The sequence below is a fragment of the Oncorhynchus gorbuscha genome, linkage group LG25 (assembly GCF_021184085.1).
Source record: "Oncorhynchus gorbuscha isolate QuinsamMale2020 ecotype Even-year linkage group LG25, OgorEven_v1.0, whole genome shotgun sequence".
NCBI classification, from domain to species: Eukaryota; Metazoa; Chordata; class Actinopteri; order Salmoniformes; family Salmonidae; genus Oncorhynchus; species Oncorhynchus gorbuscha.
In genome coordinates this window covers 25495081-25512030 of record NC_060197.1, presented here as the reverse complement: position 1 = coordinate 25512030, position 16950 = coordinate 25495081, and the positions used below count along the sequence as shown (strand labels likewise).

Sequence of the window (16950 nt, the reverse complement as noted above, 5' to 3'; positions counted from 1 at the left end):
GTGTGCTCAATTTTATACACCTGTCAGCAATGGGTGTGGCTGAAATAGCCGAATCCACTAATTTGAAGGGGTGTCCACATACTTCTGCATTATATATAGTGTGCGTAGGCCATCACCTCTACCAAGGCTTACACATCTCAGTATCGTACCAATACCTGCCAAACGCAGGATAGAGGGGCTGAGTGAATTTGTCTGGACTCTGTGGAGGAGGGTCATAGAAGGATGCATTTTGGAGAAGGACAGAGAACCTGCATTGTGATCCTGGTAAACTACTACTCTGGGGCACAGAGGGCGGGCAGGGTAGCCTAGTGGTTAGAGCATTGGGCTAGTAACCGAAAGGTTGCAAGTTTGAATCCCTCAGCTGACAAGGTACAAACCTGTCATTCCGCCCCTGAACAAGGCAGTTAACCCGCTGTTCCTAGGCCGGCATTTAAAATAAGAATTTGTTCTTAACTGACTTGCCTAGTTAAATAAAAAAGGGCCTGAAACATTAGTCTTAATATTACGATTTATTAAAAAATAACCACTACAAGAGCTGGCACAACTAGGGCACCATAAAGTCCAGGATTTGTCACTGTGTCCGAATCCGGAGTCGTCATCTCTTCCAGTGATCTTTTTCTACGAGACTGCTATAAAAACAGACTCCACTCCACCGTCCACTAACAGCATCCAGACAGTTGTTTATGCTGAACACCACTGAAACACACCAGTAGTCCAGAAGCCATCTTGTCCGACCCTTCACCTTTGACATTTGGGCCTAGGGTCACATGCTGTCATCGTGCCCAGGGGTCCAGGTGAGGTGAGAGGGGAAGACCAGGCCCCTGTCCAAGGCGTGGCATCTCCAGCGGTCCTCGTCCCCCTCGTGGGTCAGGTACCTGCAGCCCATTCTCTTCTCAAACTCCCTCAGGTCACACCACAACTGGAAGTCCTGGGGAGTTAAGGTTAGGGTTAAGATTATGGTAAAGCATTACAAGGGTTTGGTTATGGCTAGGGTTGGTGTTGAGCCGGAATGGAGCTAGGGTTAGGGGGAGGAGGGGGGGGGGGTAGAAAAGGACAGAGAGAGAGAAAGAAGTGTGAAATGTAGAGATGGTTTGTCAATGACTGGCCATTCATAATGGGTTACAAACTGGCTACCCTTCTCACTTGTTATAGGCTAAACCCATTACCTTACAAACTGCTCTGATATGTTTTCAGTTTGTTTAAGATTTTAAATTGATTTTTTAAATTGCGATTTATCAGGGGGTGTTGCAGGGGGGTGTTGCAGCACCCCTACTTCCCACTGCTATGCCTAGCACCGTTCCTTCTCTTGCTAGAAAAATACGTAGACTACCTGTGGCATGGCATACTGGTGCCGACAAACCTGTCATTTCTACTAACCTGTCTGACACTACGATTCTCAGCAGTGGCCGTCAACTTTACTTTAAGCCAATCAGAGAGCACAAACCTCCATGTGGCAGGGAGACAACGGTTGTCAAGAAAAAAATAAAAAATAACCAATCCTCTCTCTTTTCATCAGAATTGTTCTAACTAAAACAATAAAGCATTGCATTATTTGTTGTACATCTAGCTAAGGAGTGTTGGACTTGAATAAGTGTCTTTTTGTTCGGCTTGATAATGTGCACAAGCTCACTAACGTTAGCGTGCCAACTGACCAACTGACTTCCGCAAACACTTCATATGAATCGAATGGGTTTGTAAGTGCAGGAAAATGCACAAAACACTAAATGCCTTACTAAGCTAGCTATCTAGCAAGATGAATAATAAATAATTGAATTCACTCTCCACTATCCCGCTCTGCCAGTTCACATTCTAGCTAACGTTAGCATGGTCATTATTTCCAGTAGCACAACATACAGTTGAAGTCGGAAGTTTACATACACTTAGGTTGGAGTCATTAAAACTAGTTTTTCAACCACTCCACAAATTTCTTCTTAACAAACTATAGTTTTGGCAAGTCAGTTAGGACATCTACTTTGTGCATAAAACAAGCAATTTTTCCAACAATTGTTTACAGACAGATTATTTAACTTATAATTCACTATCACAATTCCGGTGGGTCAAAAGTTTACATACACTTACTTGACTGTGCCTTTAAACAGCTTGGAAAATTCCAGTTAATGATGTCATGACTTTAGAAGCTTCTCGTAGGCTAATTGCCATTAGTTGAGTCAATTGGAGGAGTACCTGTGGATGTATTTCAAGGCCTACTACCTTCAAACCAAGTGCCTCCTTGCTTGACATCATGGGAAAATCAAAAGAAAATCAGCCAAGAACAAAAATTGCAGACCTCCACAAGCCTGGTTCATCCTTGGGAGCAGTTTCCAAACACCTGAAGGTACCACGTTCATCTGTACAATCAATAGTATAAAAGTACAAACACCATGGGACCACGCAGCCGCCATACCGGTCAGGTAGGAGAGGTGTTCTGTCTCCTAGAGATGAACATAACTTGTTGCGAAAAGTGCAAATCAATCCCAGAACAACACAGGACCTTGTGAAGATGCTGGAGGTACAAAAGTATCTATATCCAGGCCGCTCGGCAAAGAAGAAGCTACTGCTCCAAAACCGCCATAAAAAAGCCAGACTACAGTTTGCCACTACACATGAGGACAAAGATTGTACTTTTTGGAAAAATGTCCTCAGGTCGAATGAAACAAAAATAGAACTGTTTGGCCATAATGACCATCATTATGTTTGGAGGAAAAAGTGGGAGGACAAGCCAAAGAACACCATCCCAACCGTGAAGCATGGGGGTGGCAGCATCATGTTGTGGGGGTGCTTTGCTGCAGGAGGGATTAGTGCACTTCACAAAATAGATGGCCTCATGAGGAAGGAAAATTATGTGGATATATTGAAGCAACATCTCAAGACATCAGTCAGGAAGTTGAAGCTTGGTCGCAAATGGGTCTTCCAAATGGACAATGACCCCAAGCACACTTCCAAAGTTGTGGCAAAACGGCTAAGGACAACAAAGTCAAGGTATTGGAGTGGCCATCACAAAGCCCTGACCTCAATCCTATAGAAAATTTGTGGGCAGAACTGAAAAAGTGTGTGCGATCAAGGAGGCCTACAAACCTGACTCAGTTACACCCGCCCTGTCAGGAGGAATGGGCCAAAATTCCCCCAACTTATTGTGGGAAGCTTGTGGAAGGCTACCTGAAACGTTTGACCCAAGTTACACAATTTAAAGGCAATGCTACCCGGCACAGCCAGAAGAGGACTGGCCACCCCACATAGCCCGGTTCCTCTCTAGGTTTCTTCCTAGGTTTTGGCCTTTCTAGGGAGTTTTTCCTAGCCACCGTGCTTTTACACCTGCATTGTTTGCTGTTTGGGGTTTTAGGCTGGGTTTCTGTACAGCACTTTGAGATATCAGCTGATGTACGAAGGGCTATATAAATAAATTTGATTTGATTTGAATGCTACCAAATACTAATTGAGTGTATGTAAACTTCTGACCCATTGGGAATGTGATGAAAGAAATAAAAGCTGAAATACATCTCTCAACTATTATTCTGACATTTCACATTCTTAAAATAAAGCGGTGATCCTTCCTGACCTATGATAGGGCATTTTTACTAGGACTAAATGTAAGGAATTGGGAAAAACTGAGTTTAATTGTATTTGGCTAAGGTGTATGTAAACTTCCGACTTAAACTGTAGCTAGCTTCTCCACTGACTTAAGAGGCAGCTGCTTCACGAAAAAAAAAATCCTTTGGGATTTAATTATAATGTTGCTAGTTATCTAGTTGTGGCCATGTCTCATATCAACAAGGACTTCCTACACATTATAGCTAGCTAGCAACATAATTAGCTTATCTTGCTAGTTGGCTAACATTAGCTATCGACAAGCCAAACAAGCTACTGCCACCTTGTGGTCTGGAGTATTTTGACTATCGCATCGGTGGTGTATCTGTGATATGTGAACAACAAAAAGTTACCTGCCAACAGGAGGTGCCAAGTACATCTCAACAGTCAAGATCATTGGTGTGTCTGAGCCTTAAAGTGTTTCTGTTAGGAGGAGTTGAGGTCTTTTACCTGTAACCAGGGGTGTCCCAGTGCTTTTCCCACACTGAACCTACACCTTACTGCAACCTGGAGCAGGTTGTTGATAAGACTCACCGCTAGAGAGAGAGAGAGAGAGAGAGCGAGAGAGAGAGCGAGAGTGCGAGAGAACAACGTAATGAGAGACTGATTCTACCTCCACACAGATAAAACAGTTAGCCCAGGGATAAGGAAATCAAATATTTGAATGCTGATTCATTGGTTTCTGCTCCCCGCCTTAGACAAAACACTAGGGGGAATGTTACTTTTGAAACCACTGATGTTAGCCCAGGGCAGGCGTTCTGTACAGACCTACCCTCCAGTGAGATGTTATCCCAGGGCAGGCGTTCTGTACAGACCTACCCTCCAGTGAGATGTTAGCCCAGGGCAGGCGTTCTGTACAGACCTACCCTCCAGTGAGATGTTAGCCCAAGGCATGCGGGGGTACAGACCTACTCTCCAGTGAGATGTTAGCCCAGGGCAGGCGTTCTGTACAGACCTACTCTCCAGTGAGATGTTAGCCCAAGGCAGGCGGGGGTACAGACCTACACTCCAGTGAGATGTTAGCCCAGGGCAGGCGTTCTGTACAGACCTACCCTCCAGTGACATGTTAGCCCAAGGCAGGCGGGGGTACAGACCTACTCTCCAGTGAGATGTTAGCCCAGGGCAGGCGTTCTGTACAGACCTACCCTCCAGTGACATGTTAGCCCAAGGCAGGCGGGGGTACAGACCTACTCTCCAGTGACATGTTAGCCCAAGGCAGGCGGGGGTACAGACCTACTTAATAAATAAAGAACTTACAAACGAAAAAGAGAAATGTTTGTTGACCTTCATAAATCAGGTACAAAACAGCTAAGAGGAAATACAGTATACCACTTACCACTAGAACAGCCTTTATTAAGAGCAACCAACAAATGTAAACGCCTGGAGTTTGCAAAAAAAAAAAACAGCATTGGCACTTGGATTGGAACCAGGTGCTTTGGTCAGATGAGACGACCATAGAGCTCTATGGCCACGCAAACCACTGGTGGATTCACCATTGAAAGTAATATGCATAAGCAGAAAATAACCTCATATCAGCTGTACAATATGGTGGTGGATCACTGATGATCATTATGGGACTCTTTTGCTTGCATTGGTCCTACCAGGGGAACAAACTTACCCTCTAGTGAGATGTTAGACCAGGGCAGGCGGGGGTACATGAAGGCAGCGTTGGTGATCTGTTGTCTGATGTCCTCGTCCTCGTTGAAGGGGAACGTTCCGCTCAGGCTGACGTACAGGACCACACCCACCGCCCACATGTCCAGCGAGCGGTTGTAACCATGGCTACTGATGACCTCGGGTGCCAGGTAGGCCGGCGTGCCCACCACCGACCGGCGGAACGACTTCTCGCCGATGATGCGGGCAAAACCAAAGTCACACAGCTTTACCTGAGGGGAGAGGAGACGCTGTAATGTCTGATGGAAGGATTCTTCTACAAAGTAGTCTTCACAGACAAATTGAAGCGCGCGCACGCACACACACCTGAGGGAAAGAGTCTGGGGAGGCCAGCAGTACATTCTCAGGTTTCAGGTCACAATGAGCGATGTGTTTGAAGTGCAGGTAGCGCAGGGCCTCTAGAATCTACACACACACACACACACACACACACACACACACACACACACACACACACACACACACACACACACACACACACACACACACACACACACACACACACACACACACACACACACACACACGTCTATGAGTCAACAAAGAATTCAAAATCAACTGAATTTTACATTGACTTATACATCAAACATATTATTAAAAAAAGCACTACTTTCCCCCTCTAGAGGCCCTATTTGAATACCGCAGACTGTTGAAGAAATAGTCCGTGTCCTTCCGCCTTGTCACCAGTACCTGTGTAACCAAGAAACGTGTGGTGCGCTCTGGCAGTCGGCCCTTCTCATTGGACAGAATCATCTCCAGCATATCTCCATGGAGCTTCTCCATGACAATGAATACATGCTCCATGGTCTCAAACATGCCCTCCAGTAGAACTATACCGAGGTGGGACAGATTCTGAAAACACACACACACACACACACACACACACACACACACACACACACACACACACACACACACACACACACACACACACACACACACACACACACACACACACACACACACTGAAAGGGGGAAACTAATATGACAACGGGGGATGTTCATTTCAAACACCGTACCTCCCTGTAACACAAACGCAACATAAACAAACAAAATGTAGAACCGTCACCTGTAGAATTGCCTGTTCGTTCCTCAACTGTCTCTCCTGTTTGGTAGGGAAACGGGTTTTGTCGATGACCTTGACGGCCACTGGCTGACCAGACTGTCTGTGGGTGCCTGGGGACAAGAGAGACGACTCTCAGCTAGCCGAGTAATACCATGATAATACCCTATATGCAATCCGAATAGAAGAATCTCATTGAGCCGAACAGGTAACGGTAGAGAAAGCATTTCTTCCAGTGTAACGACAAACGCACCTCCATACACCACTCCAAACTGTCCTGAACCCAGCACCTCATCAGTGAAGATCTGATACACTGAGCTGACATCCTGAATGACACACACACACACAAGCATAAAAAGGCACACAAACATAAACACAAAATGCACGCAATACACACAAACACAGTGTTAGTTACCCATCTACCCAATTTGTAAGTCGCTCTGGATAAGAGCGTCTGCTAAATGACTTAAATGTAAATGTAATGTAAATGTATCCATTTCAGACAATGAGACGTGAGAGCTCGTACTCCATATAGATCCAGCAGCCACCCACCCCACACACTTACCGGGCTTTTTCCACTCTGGGGTTCATGGTCTACAACAGAAAGAGTTCTCTTTATTAAAAGCACCAACTGTCAATCTCACCATTGTTAAAGAACATGACCATGGAACTAAGTCATAACATGCTTGAGGATGATGCCAACTTTACTTTAAAGCCTTTATGAAAAACAAATGTGAGAGACCATCCAGTGGCATGGCCCTCAGAGCACTCAGAGTTTGGCCAACTGACACAGGTGAGTTGTGGGGTCACCCACAGAGCGTTCAGACAGAACCCGCAATGACCTAAACTCTCTAAATACTTGGCTCTGATGTCAGTCATTGGTCTCTCTCTGAACAATACTCTAGTATCCCAGTCCAAACATGCTACTTCTCCGACTCACCTTGTCCCAGTTTGTCCACCTGCCCACTGTTCAGCACGGGCATCAGAGCCTGGCGTACGGCGGTCTCCCAGGCCTGCCCGTCCCGGCCCGCCAACACACAGTACACCAGCGTGCCCGTCACCACTTCGAAGGAGTGGGCACTGTTGCCGGGCAACAAGGGGACAGACAACTGGGCGGGGCCTCGTACCTGCAGCACCTCAGATAGAGGAATCTCCTAGAGGGAGGGAGGAATGAGACAGGAAGGGAGACAGGAGAGGGTGTGGAGAAGGGAAGAAAAGAGAGGGAACGAGTGAGAGACAAGGGAGAAGGGAGGGAGGAAGAAAAACACATTTTGTTGATGTTCTATTTGGCCACAAGCAGTCAGTACTGTAGTGTTGAGGTGACTGGACAGGCCTTGGATGGTAAATGCTAGAATGATAGATGGCTCTTTTTTCCCCATTGAACCAACCTTGTAGTACTTGGTGTTGATCTCGTTCTGGTACAGAGTGATACTCTTCCAGTCCAATATCCAGTAATGCCGTTTCCTCTGACAGAAACAATGAGAAAGTATGGTGTGAGTGTTCTCTCGGTGTGTGTGTGTGTGTGTGTGTGCGCGCGTGCGCATGCCTGCCTGTGTGCGTATGTGTTCTCACCAGTGTGTCAGTGTTGGTGTGATGGAGTAGCCAACCCTCTCTCAGTACTCCACTGGCCTGTCTTTTAGTGTGACGGACTGACTGGACTACCCGCATTAGAGGAATATAACTACTGAAACATGGACTGAGGGAGAGAGGGACCGATAAGGGGAGAGAGGGACCAATAAGGGGAGGGAGGGACCAATAAGGGGAGGGAGGGACCGATAAGGGGAGAGAGGGACCAATAAGGGGAGGGAGGGAGGGACCGATAAGGGGAGAGAGGGACCAATAAGGGGAGGGAGGGACTTTTTTACAACTTCAATGAGACACTCATGTACTACATACTCAAATTATTATTATCATCAAAACTCAAAATGGAAACATACTGAACTTGACATCCTATCATAGCCATTTAAAAATAATACATATCTTACAGGATTGGTGGCTGATGTCCCACTTCCTTGTTCTCAGCAAATGGAACCTCGGTAGATGGCTCGTCGTCATCGTCTTCTAGTGATGTTAAACTCAAGCTCATATCCTCCTCATCATCCTCTGTGTCGTTCTTGTAGCCGAGACTGGACACTGAGTCTGAGTCACAACACTTTCTACATCAATATTAAGCTACGAAGGCACTGTTTGTGTCAATGAGAAGTAAGGCAGTTCTACTCTGTCAAAGCATGAACATGGAATGTATCATTTTAAGTACAATTTCACCTTTTTTCAACCAAATCTTTATTTTTGATGTAAATGTCATAGAAGTGTCCAGACACTTTTTTTTGTGATTTCTTTCAATTGGTTTTGAGAAACTTACCCCACCAGTAATATACTTCCTCATGCTTGTTCTGCAGTTGTAGAAGCACAGAAAATCCGGACCAAAGACTCCAAAAACACTCAAATATGTCCTTTTAGAAACGGCAACGGAAAGAATCGCTAAACAAGTGTCCGGACATTTACATCAAAAATAGGGTTTTTAACTTTTCCATGAAGCACGTTCGACATGGACTCCATTGGTTAATAAGTTCAGTGGCCTGTCTTGCTCCGAGACGTCGTCTCTCACCTCCTTCCCCATTGGTGTTCCTCCTCTCTCCAGGACAGTCCGCGGGGACCAGGGAGCTCTCACAGCGACGATGGCAGTTCAGCTTACAGTCTGGAGAGAGAAAGAGAGAACGAGAGAAAGGGAGTGCGAGAATTAGAGAGAGAGGTGAACTTCAGTACACCAAGACGACGGACACAGAAATAACACGTGAAATCTGACCAAGCGATCGACGTACCCTCTCCAGAAACGTACGACTAGAGAAAGCATCCTCCGCTAAAATAAATCCTGAAATCTGTCAGCTGCTCCCATAAGCACACACCCTATCTGAACTATGACCCCCCCGACCCAACTCACCGGTGCATTGCAGGCCTTGGCGGAAGAGGCCTTTGAGGAGGTGGCGGCAGTGCTGGCACACGGTAGGCTTGGTGTAGCTGTGGATGTGGAAGGTGTGGGGCACCCTGGCCCTGCCCGTCTCACCATCCTTTCCCTGGCCCACCCCCAGCCACACCGGGTGATCTGTCCATGACGGGGGTCTGGACCTGGGCTTGGACATGCTGATCTAGACGTGGAGGGGAAGAGAGCAGAGAGGAAGGAAGGGGTGAGGGAAAGGAAAGGAAGAAAAAGAGAGAGATTTTCAGGTCCTACTGTTGCCATTAGAACCACCCAATATTGCCCTGTAATATAGTTATAGGTGTATCCATGTGAATACACGAAGAGTGTTGCTAACATAGAATTAGAATAGAACGTATGCAGGTCTATGACATCAGCCACTCCAGTGTGTGTTTCTGAACACATCCTTATTCACAATTCCTTCAGGACTATCCGTAATCATGGTAGCATCCACATGAATGTAGAAGTGTTTAGAAACTTATTCTATTCTTATTTACAAATATAAATTAATGTACCATTCATATCTATTGGGCACAAAATAATATGAAACACATCCAAAACAAACAGCAAACACATCTAACAAGTTTGTGGAGACAAGCTTGATTTTTTTTTTTTTTTAAAACTTTATTTAACCAGGCAAGTCAGTTAAAAGGACAAATTCTTATTTTCAATGACGGCCTAGGAACAGTGGGTTAACTGCCTGTTCAGGAGCAGAACGACAGATTTTGTACCTTGTCAGCACAGGGATTTGAACTTGCAACCTTTCGGTTACTAGTCCAACGCTCTAACCATTAATAATACACGACACTTTTGGTCCCCTAAAATGAAGGGACTTCGTACACAAACTGCTGTAATTTCTAAACGGATCACCCGATTTGGATGAAAAGTCCCTCAAATTGAAGCTGACAGTCTGCACTTTAACCTCATAGTCAATGTATCATTCCAAATCTAAAGTGCAGGAGAACAGAGCCAAACAAACAAAACATTTGTCACCGTCTCAATACTTTTGACGCTCACTGTATCTAAGCATTCTGACCTCCTCTAGACTGCCTCCTGCAGGTGTGGAGAGGGAGTGCGTCCGGGGCCTGCCAGGGGGGAACAGGGACAGGCTGGGGCCACACACACGACGCCGTGCGCGGCTACAGTCACTAGGCAACTGCAGCGCACAGCGCTTATGGAAGTCTAACCCACAACCTACGGAGAGAGTATCAGAGAGAGAGAGACATAATTGAGACAGAATCGGACAATTGCTGAATAGATTGAGGTACAAAGATATATACGACTAAGAATTCAATACAATTCAACATTAAATAAATACTGGAGTTCCTCGATGTGATTAAAGATAGGATATACAGAAAAAGTACTACTGTATCCAACACCTTACCTTCACATTTTAACCCTTGACGCATCAGTCCCCACAGCATCTCACCACAGTGGTGACAGAAGGTGGGGGTGCGATACGATTGGACAGCCAGGGTGTGTGGGCGGATCTTCATCTCCGTCACAGCAGCTGATCCTGAGTCCAATCAGAATGAGCAGATTGTCTATCCCAATCTGTGATGACTGCTATGGTGTGTGGTCATCCACACCCCCTCCCAAAATGCCATTTTTCACCCACTTGCATTACTTGACATAGATCCAGAAAAACTAGGTGTAAATCTAGTAAGTCCAGAACTGGCACAGTCCTTTAATGGGTCCTTTAGGACAACGGGGCAGATATTGTATGTTACCAGTGAGCTGCAGTGGGCTGCAGTGGGCTGCAGTAGGCTCCAGGCCAGACTGAACTGGCAATACTCATTAACCTTAGGACGCTAATGCCTCGATAAGACTGACAGCGTTATTGCGTCAATGCGGTGCAATAAATGCTGCAGTTCCAACTTTTCTTCATGATCCAAAATGTGTGTGGATATGTGTGCAATAAAAGTTCCAACATTCACCTTTTGCTACGAGTTCTGTCAAGTCTACGCTTAACAATTGGATGCACGCGTTGGATAAATCGTATGCACCACAACACAGAACACACTGCGATTGCCTGTGTAACGCTAATGCTGCAAGGCAAACGCAGCGGTCCTTTGGAAATGAATGTACTTCTGGCGTACCCAAAAAATATTCAATGACGCTGTCGGGTCTGATCGAGGCGTTAAACTAGTAAGTAAGTCGATTCAATACGCGGTCAAAAGTAGTGGACGATAAAACAGAATAGGATGCTAGTCGGGACACAACCCCAGCCTGACCTGAGAGGATGACCTCTATGAGGTCTCCGTCCAGCAGTGGATCCTGGTCTGTGAGTCTGTGGAGGAGGTGTTCTGAGCCAGGCTGGTGTCTAAACAGGAGGACCTTCTCCCCTACACCCACCACACTGCAGTCTGGAGCCTAAAATACCCAGAGATATGTTCGATCAATCAATCAGTCTGGTTCTGGCTGGTTTATCATCTGGATGCGCATCATCAAAAGCATGCAGACAGACAGGCAGACAGTGGGCGTTCAGTGAGGAGAGAGACTGGTCACGGAACAATGTGAGGGATGTCAAGCGTCATTGTCGTTAGATATTCAAATGTGATGGAAACAAGTTTGAGTGTGGGTTTATTTCCAGGCTTTCTGACCGTTTGTATGTTTGCTACCAAAAACAGGCAAAGTGCAATGACCTCTGGGGGTGGGTGGTGGGGGATTTCCAGATTATTCACACAGACCACATAGAAGGTTCACACATGAACATTTACATTTAAGTCATTTAGCAGACGCTTCTGTCCAGAGCAATTTACAGTAAGTGCATTCATTTTAAGATTGCTAGGTGGGACAACCACATATCACAGTCACAATAAATACATTTTTCCTCAAGGTACATTTCAGCAAAGTCACGAGCTAGTAAGGAGGGATAAAGTCAAGTGCACGTGTTAGTTCACGTGGGGGGGGGGGGGGGGGGTATTTAAGATGCTCTTCGAAGAGGTCGGGGTTCAGATGTTTTCGGGAAGATGGGCAGGGACTCTGCTGTCCTAACTTCAAGGGGAAGCAGATTTAACTATTGGGGTGCCAGGACAGAGAAGAGCTTGGATTGGGCTGAGTGGGAGCTGAGAGAACAGAGTGCTCGGTTTGGGGTGTAGGGTTTGAGCATAAACCTGAAGGTAGGGAGGGACAGTTCCTCTTTCTGCTCCGTAGGCAAGTACCATGGTCAAAGACACCTACACATGCGCGCGCACACACACTTGTGTAACTAACCTTGTGGGGACACACAATTCAGTCCCATTCAAAAATCCTATTTTCCCAAACCCCTAACCTGTACCCTTACCTTAAACCTAACCATAGTTTGAGCAGGTGTGTAGGTGTGTGTGTGTGTGTGTGTGTGTGTGTGTGTGTGTGTGTGTGTGTGTGTGTGTGTGTGTGTGTGTGTGTGTGTGTGTGTGTGTGTGTGTGTGTGTGTGTGTGAGTGAGAGAGATGCAGGAGAAGAGGTTGTGGTTGGAAAGTAAGCTGCAGACACAGCTAAACCACACAGAAGCCCCTCTAGCTGACATAGTAACAGGGCTATCTCTCACTGAGGTGTGGTAGAGACAGACACAGACACACAGAGAGAGAGAGAGAGAGAGAGAGGGAGAGACAGAGAGAGGCAGGGAAAGACATTTTAGCTACTGTGTTGCATCACACCAATAGTTAAAGGAATTGGCTAAACTATTCTAGATTGGGGGAGGGGGGGGGGTTTACCTTGCGTTCTATGATCTCTGCCGCCAGTCTCTTGGCGTGGTGAAAGCTGAGCTGCCCTCTAGGCACCCATACCACCTCCCTGAAGAGGCCTAGCTGGAACTGGACCAAGGCAGGGCCGAGAGGTGCCTGGAGGGGCCCGGGGGCGGAAGGTCGATCAGGGGTACCCGGGCTAGACCGGGCCACTGACATCCTGGAGAGAGTACCTATAGGTACAGATAGAGAGAGCGCTAGAGAGGTATGACCGAAATAAGGCTTATAGGAGAGATTCAACAGATGCATCAGGAACAGAAGTACTGATGGATCATGGATGCAGAGGCAGACTAAAACTAACATTTGTTCATACAGCAAATGTCCTACATACACAGCAACTGAATGTACTTCACAGGCACGGAGCTTGTCAAGACATGAACAAAATAACAGCGCATATTGACATACTAGATTTTCTTTCCTAATTCAAATCAGACAAACATGGCTACCGAGACACAGCACAGTACTTTTGGTGAGGTAAACCCTCTTACTTGAGTCCATGCAGTCCAGTTGACACCTTCCAGGCTCGGAACGCTCCATCTCAGCAGCCCGGTCTCCTGTCCTCGTGTAAAAGACACATTGACAAATGAACAGTGGCTACTGTTCTCAACCTTTTCTTCAGAAGCACACTGGTGGATTTGATTTCCTCATGTGAGGCTGTAGGCTTATAACAGTGACAGGAAGCCACTGAGTAACACCCTCAACCCAGAATATGAACACACACACACACACACACGTCAACTTGATACTTACCAGAAGCCTGGTCCACCATTATCATTTATCCAATAAACGTCACACTGGTTTGTTGGCTTACGTGGTGTACAAATTGATCTCTTACTACGTTCCAGCAGGCAAGGTGTGTATTTCAAACTCATTTCAAATCAAGCCGTTTCAATGTGTCAAAAAGAATGACGTCACACAAACAGATCAGGATCAGTTTGAAAAGTGGAGTTTTTCCTTTATTGAACTTTCAATAAAATATACAAGGTTGTTGGCCCCTTAACAGTGAGATGCACTCTACTTCAGTATAGCGGATCACATAACCCCCCCATCCCATAGTAACCCACTGACTCAGTGAGGGGTGTTTACTTCTACATGTGGCAAATATATATATATATATATATAAATATATATATCTATCTATCTATCTATCTATCTATCTATCTATCTATCTATCTATCTATCTGGAAGAGAAGCACTGCGTTTAGGTATGTGTGTTTTTCTTTTAAACATTCCTCGGTGTATAAATACAGCCTCTTTATAAGTCTACAAACTACAGTCCACCAACGTCTACATATTTACAAAGCATGAGGATGGAAGTGTGTGTGTTTGAGATAATGCGCCTGTACGCATTGGGAGTAAGTTTGAGTGCGTGTGACAGAGGTCATACATTGGCAATTCTGTACATTATTTGCTGCACTGATGCAAAGCACCCCCCCCCCCTCCTCCCCCCAATACCTTCGCTCCAACGTGCCATTTCTTTTCAGTCACTGATTATCACCTAACAGCGATTCACATCTCTTTTTCCTCTCATCATTCTTCAGTCTTCATTCGTCACACACTTTAGCCTCTGTTCCATCATTTCTCCCCTCCATGTACAAATCTATATCCCCGATCCCATCCCTATTCCCCCACATGACAAAGCACTAGCAGCGCAATCAGAAGATGCAAATCGTCAAGACCACTCTCCTTCTCAAAGACGTACAGTAACATACATTCTGTGGCCAAGTCTCTTGGTATCGGTCTTAAAAAACAAAACAATTACAGAGCCAACACAACTCTCAACCCCCTCCTCCTTGTTCCGCCCTCCCATGATAAAAGTAAAAACCCAACATTTAAATCAACCACTCGGTGTTCGACAACAACCTGCACATCTTCACTTGAGGTTGGAGCCGATCACAGACAAAAACAGACCGAATGACGACAACGTTTGGTGAGAGGACGGTCATTGGTTGGATCATCCTAGAGCCAGCTTCTGTAAACCGATCTGAATCATTCCAATCAACAGTAGTGATCAGGAATCATTGTTTTATATATATATATATATATATATAAAAAGAGATGGAAAGATCATGCTCATATATTCAGTAAAACGCCAACCAAGGAAAGAGAGAAGTCACAAGAACTAGAAGAATTGATAGTTACATAACGTTACCGTTCTCCCAACTCTAACCTCTTAAAGAAACAGATACAGTACCTCGCTAAACTCATCAGAGAGCAGTACAACTACGTGGAAATCTAACTTGATTGGAGTGATGTTGTGCTGTGTCTGTGCATTCCATTTATAGTGTGTCTGGAGATTGTACCGCGTCGTGCCTAAAGGGCTACACTGACTGAGATGCACTGTTTGTCCAATGTCAGCATTTCCAGTATCCCCCCCTGAGCAGAACTAAGTTAGCCTCATATTCATTAGTGCACATCGTAGCAAAAACTTTTTTGGAGCAACAGAAAACGAGCATTTCGTATTGGAAGAGTCCAGGTTGTCCTAGGTTTCAGCCCCTTTTCTTCAGTTTCGTGCCTAATGAATTCGAACCTGGTTTAAAAATCGGTCTGTGCTTCCGCCAAAATGAGCTACTTTCACACCGGGCAGCTCGATTTATATATTTTTTCACTATTTGCTCTTTTGACCAATCAGATCCGCTCTGAAAAAGAGCTGATGTGAAAGGAGCTGATGTGATTGGTCAAAAGACAAATTAGTGGAAAAAAAAAATATTAGAATTGGGCTGCCTATGTAAACAGCCTTATTTATCACGTTCAGAATTGTCTGGTAAGACAACTAATGATAGCGTAGTTGGCTAGAGCGCAAACAAATCTAGACAGATCAGGCTACAGATTGAGGGAAATCCTAACTTCGGTTTAAGTCAAATTTTCACTTGATGTCAAACGAGACTAAGTAATACATTTGACTAGAAGTTATATTCCCCCGTTTGTCTTTTCACTGTTCTACTCACCGGCCAGTTTATTAGGTACACCACCGTGTCCACAAAAATGAATCGCTCCTACAGACAGTGAGTCGCATGGCCGTGGCTTGCTATATATAGCAGGCAGACAGGCATCGAGACATTCAGTTACTGTCGAATGAAAAGTTAGAATGGGCAAAACGAGTGACCCAAGCGACTGAGCGTGGAATGATCGTAAGTCAGCGGCAGTTTCGTTGACGAGAAAGGAGAATGGCAAGAATCGTGCAAGCGGGCTACAAACAGACAAATTACAACGCCGTACAACACTGGTGCGCAGAACGGCATCTCGGGAATGCACAACTTGTTAATCCTTGTCACGGATGGGCTACTGCAGCAGACGACCCCACCGGGTTCCACTCCTATCATCTGAAGACAAGAAGCGGCGGCTCCAGAGGGCCCGCCATCACCAACACTAAACAATTGAAGAGTGGAAAAACATTGCCTGGAACATGACAGCGAGTTCAGTTTACTTGAATGGCCCGTGCAGTCCCCAGACCTCAACCAATGGAGCAGAGGTAGGCAACCCTGGCCCATGTTTTTGAGTTAACTGACGTGGAAGTTCAGGTCTGTTGAATTTAAGCAATTACTGACCTGATCAATTAGCGTAGTTGGTCAGGTGTGGGGCCTAGTTGGTTAAAAAACCCTGCAGCACTCCAGGAACAGGGTTGCCTACCTCTGCAATAGAACATCTTTGGGATGAGATGGAACGGGATGTTCACAGCATGAATGTACCTGCCGCCCAGTCTGCAGCAACTGCGTGATGCTATCGTGTCAGTACGGACCAACGTCGCTGTGGAACGTTTACGACACCTTGTATAATCCCCCGAAGAATTCAGGCTGTTCTGGAGGGAAAGGAGGAGTCCGACCCGGTACTAGAGGGGTAATATAATAAACTGTCTGGTGAGTGTATTTTCTCCGTTTCTATTCACTTGTTTGACATAATTCCAGCATCTGTCTCCCCAATAAA

General features: G+C 45.7%; 1 protein-coding gene across 2 annotated transcripts; it reads right to left on the bottom strand.

The window, feature by feature from the left end:
• Positions 1-494: 494 nt before the first annotated feature.
• LOC124013702 (serine/threonine-protein kinase D3-like) lies at positions 495-16917 on the bottom strand. Of its 2 annotated transcripts, XM_046328135.1 has the most exons (20): positions 14525-16917; positions 13515-13580; positions 12997-13199; positions 11534-11672; positions 10684-10815; positions 10336-10493; positions 9264-9468; positions 8931-9020; positions 8308-8461; positions 7895-8018; positions 7711-7788; positions 7263-7476; positions 6888-6916; positions 6576-6648; positions 6329-6435; positions 5950-6111; positions 5566-5664; positions 5204-5471; positions 4036-4121; positions 495-928 (listed from the first exon to the last, which is right to left on the bottom strand). In XM_046328135.1, exons 2-20 carry the CDS (start codon positions 13561-13563, stop codon positions 764-766), a joined length of 2535 nt encoding a protein of 844 aa, XP_046184091.1. In that variant the 5' UTR covers positions 13564-13580; positions 14525-16917; the 3' UTR covers positions 495-763. The 2 variants fall into 2 exon arrangements, with proteins under 2 accessions (XP_046184091.1, XP_046184090.1); XM_046328134.1 differs by lacking the exon at positions 14525-16917 and having other exon boundaries at positions 13515-14139.
• Between the last annotated feature and the right edge of the window lie 33 nt (positions 16918-16950).

Excerpts from the sequence above, each read along its gene's own strand:
- LOC124013702 (XM_046328135.1), bottom strand. The coding sequence starts at position 13,563 with ATGGAGCGTTCCGAGCCTGGAAGGTGTCAACTGGACTGCATGGACTCA. Across the intron at positions 10,816-11,533 it reads CATAGAGGTCATCCTCTCAG|GATCAGCTGCTGTGACGGAG; the intron begins GTCAGGCTGGGG and ends GATTGGACTCAG. Across the intron at positions 5,665-5,949 it reads CACGTTTCTTGGTTACACAG|ATTCTAGAGGCCCTGCGCTA; the intron begins GTACTGGTGACA and ends GTGTGTGTGTAG.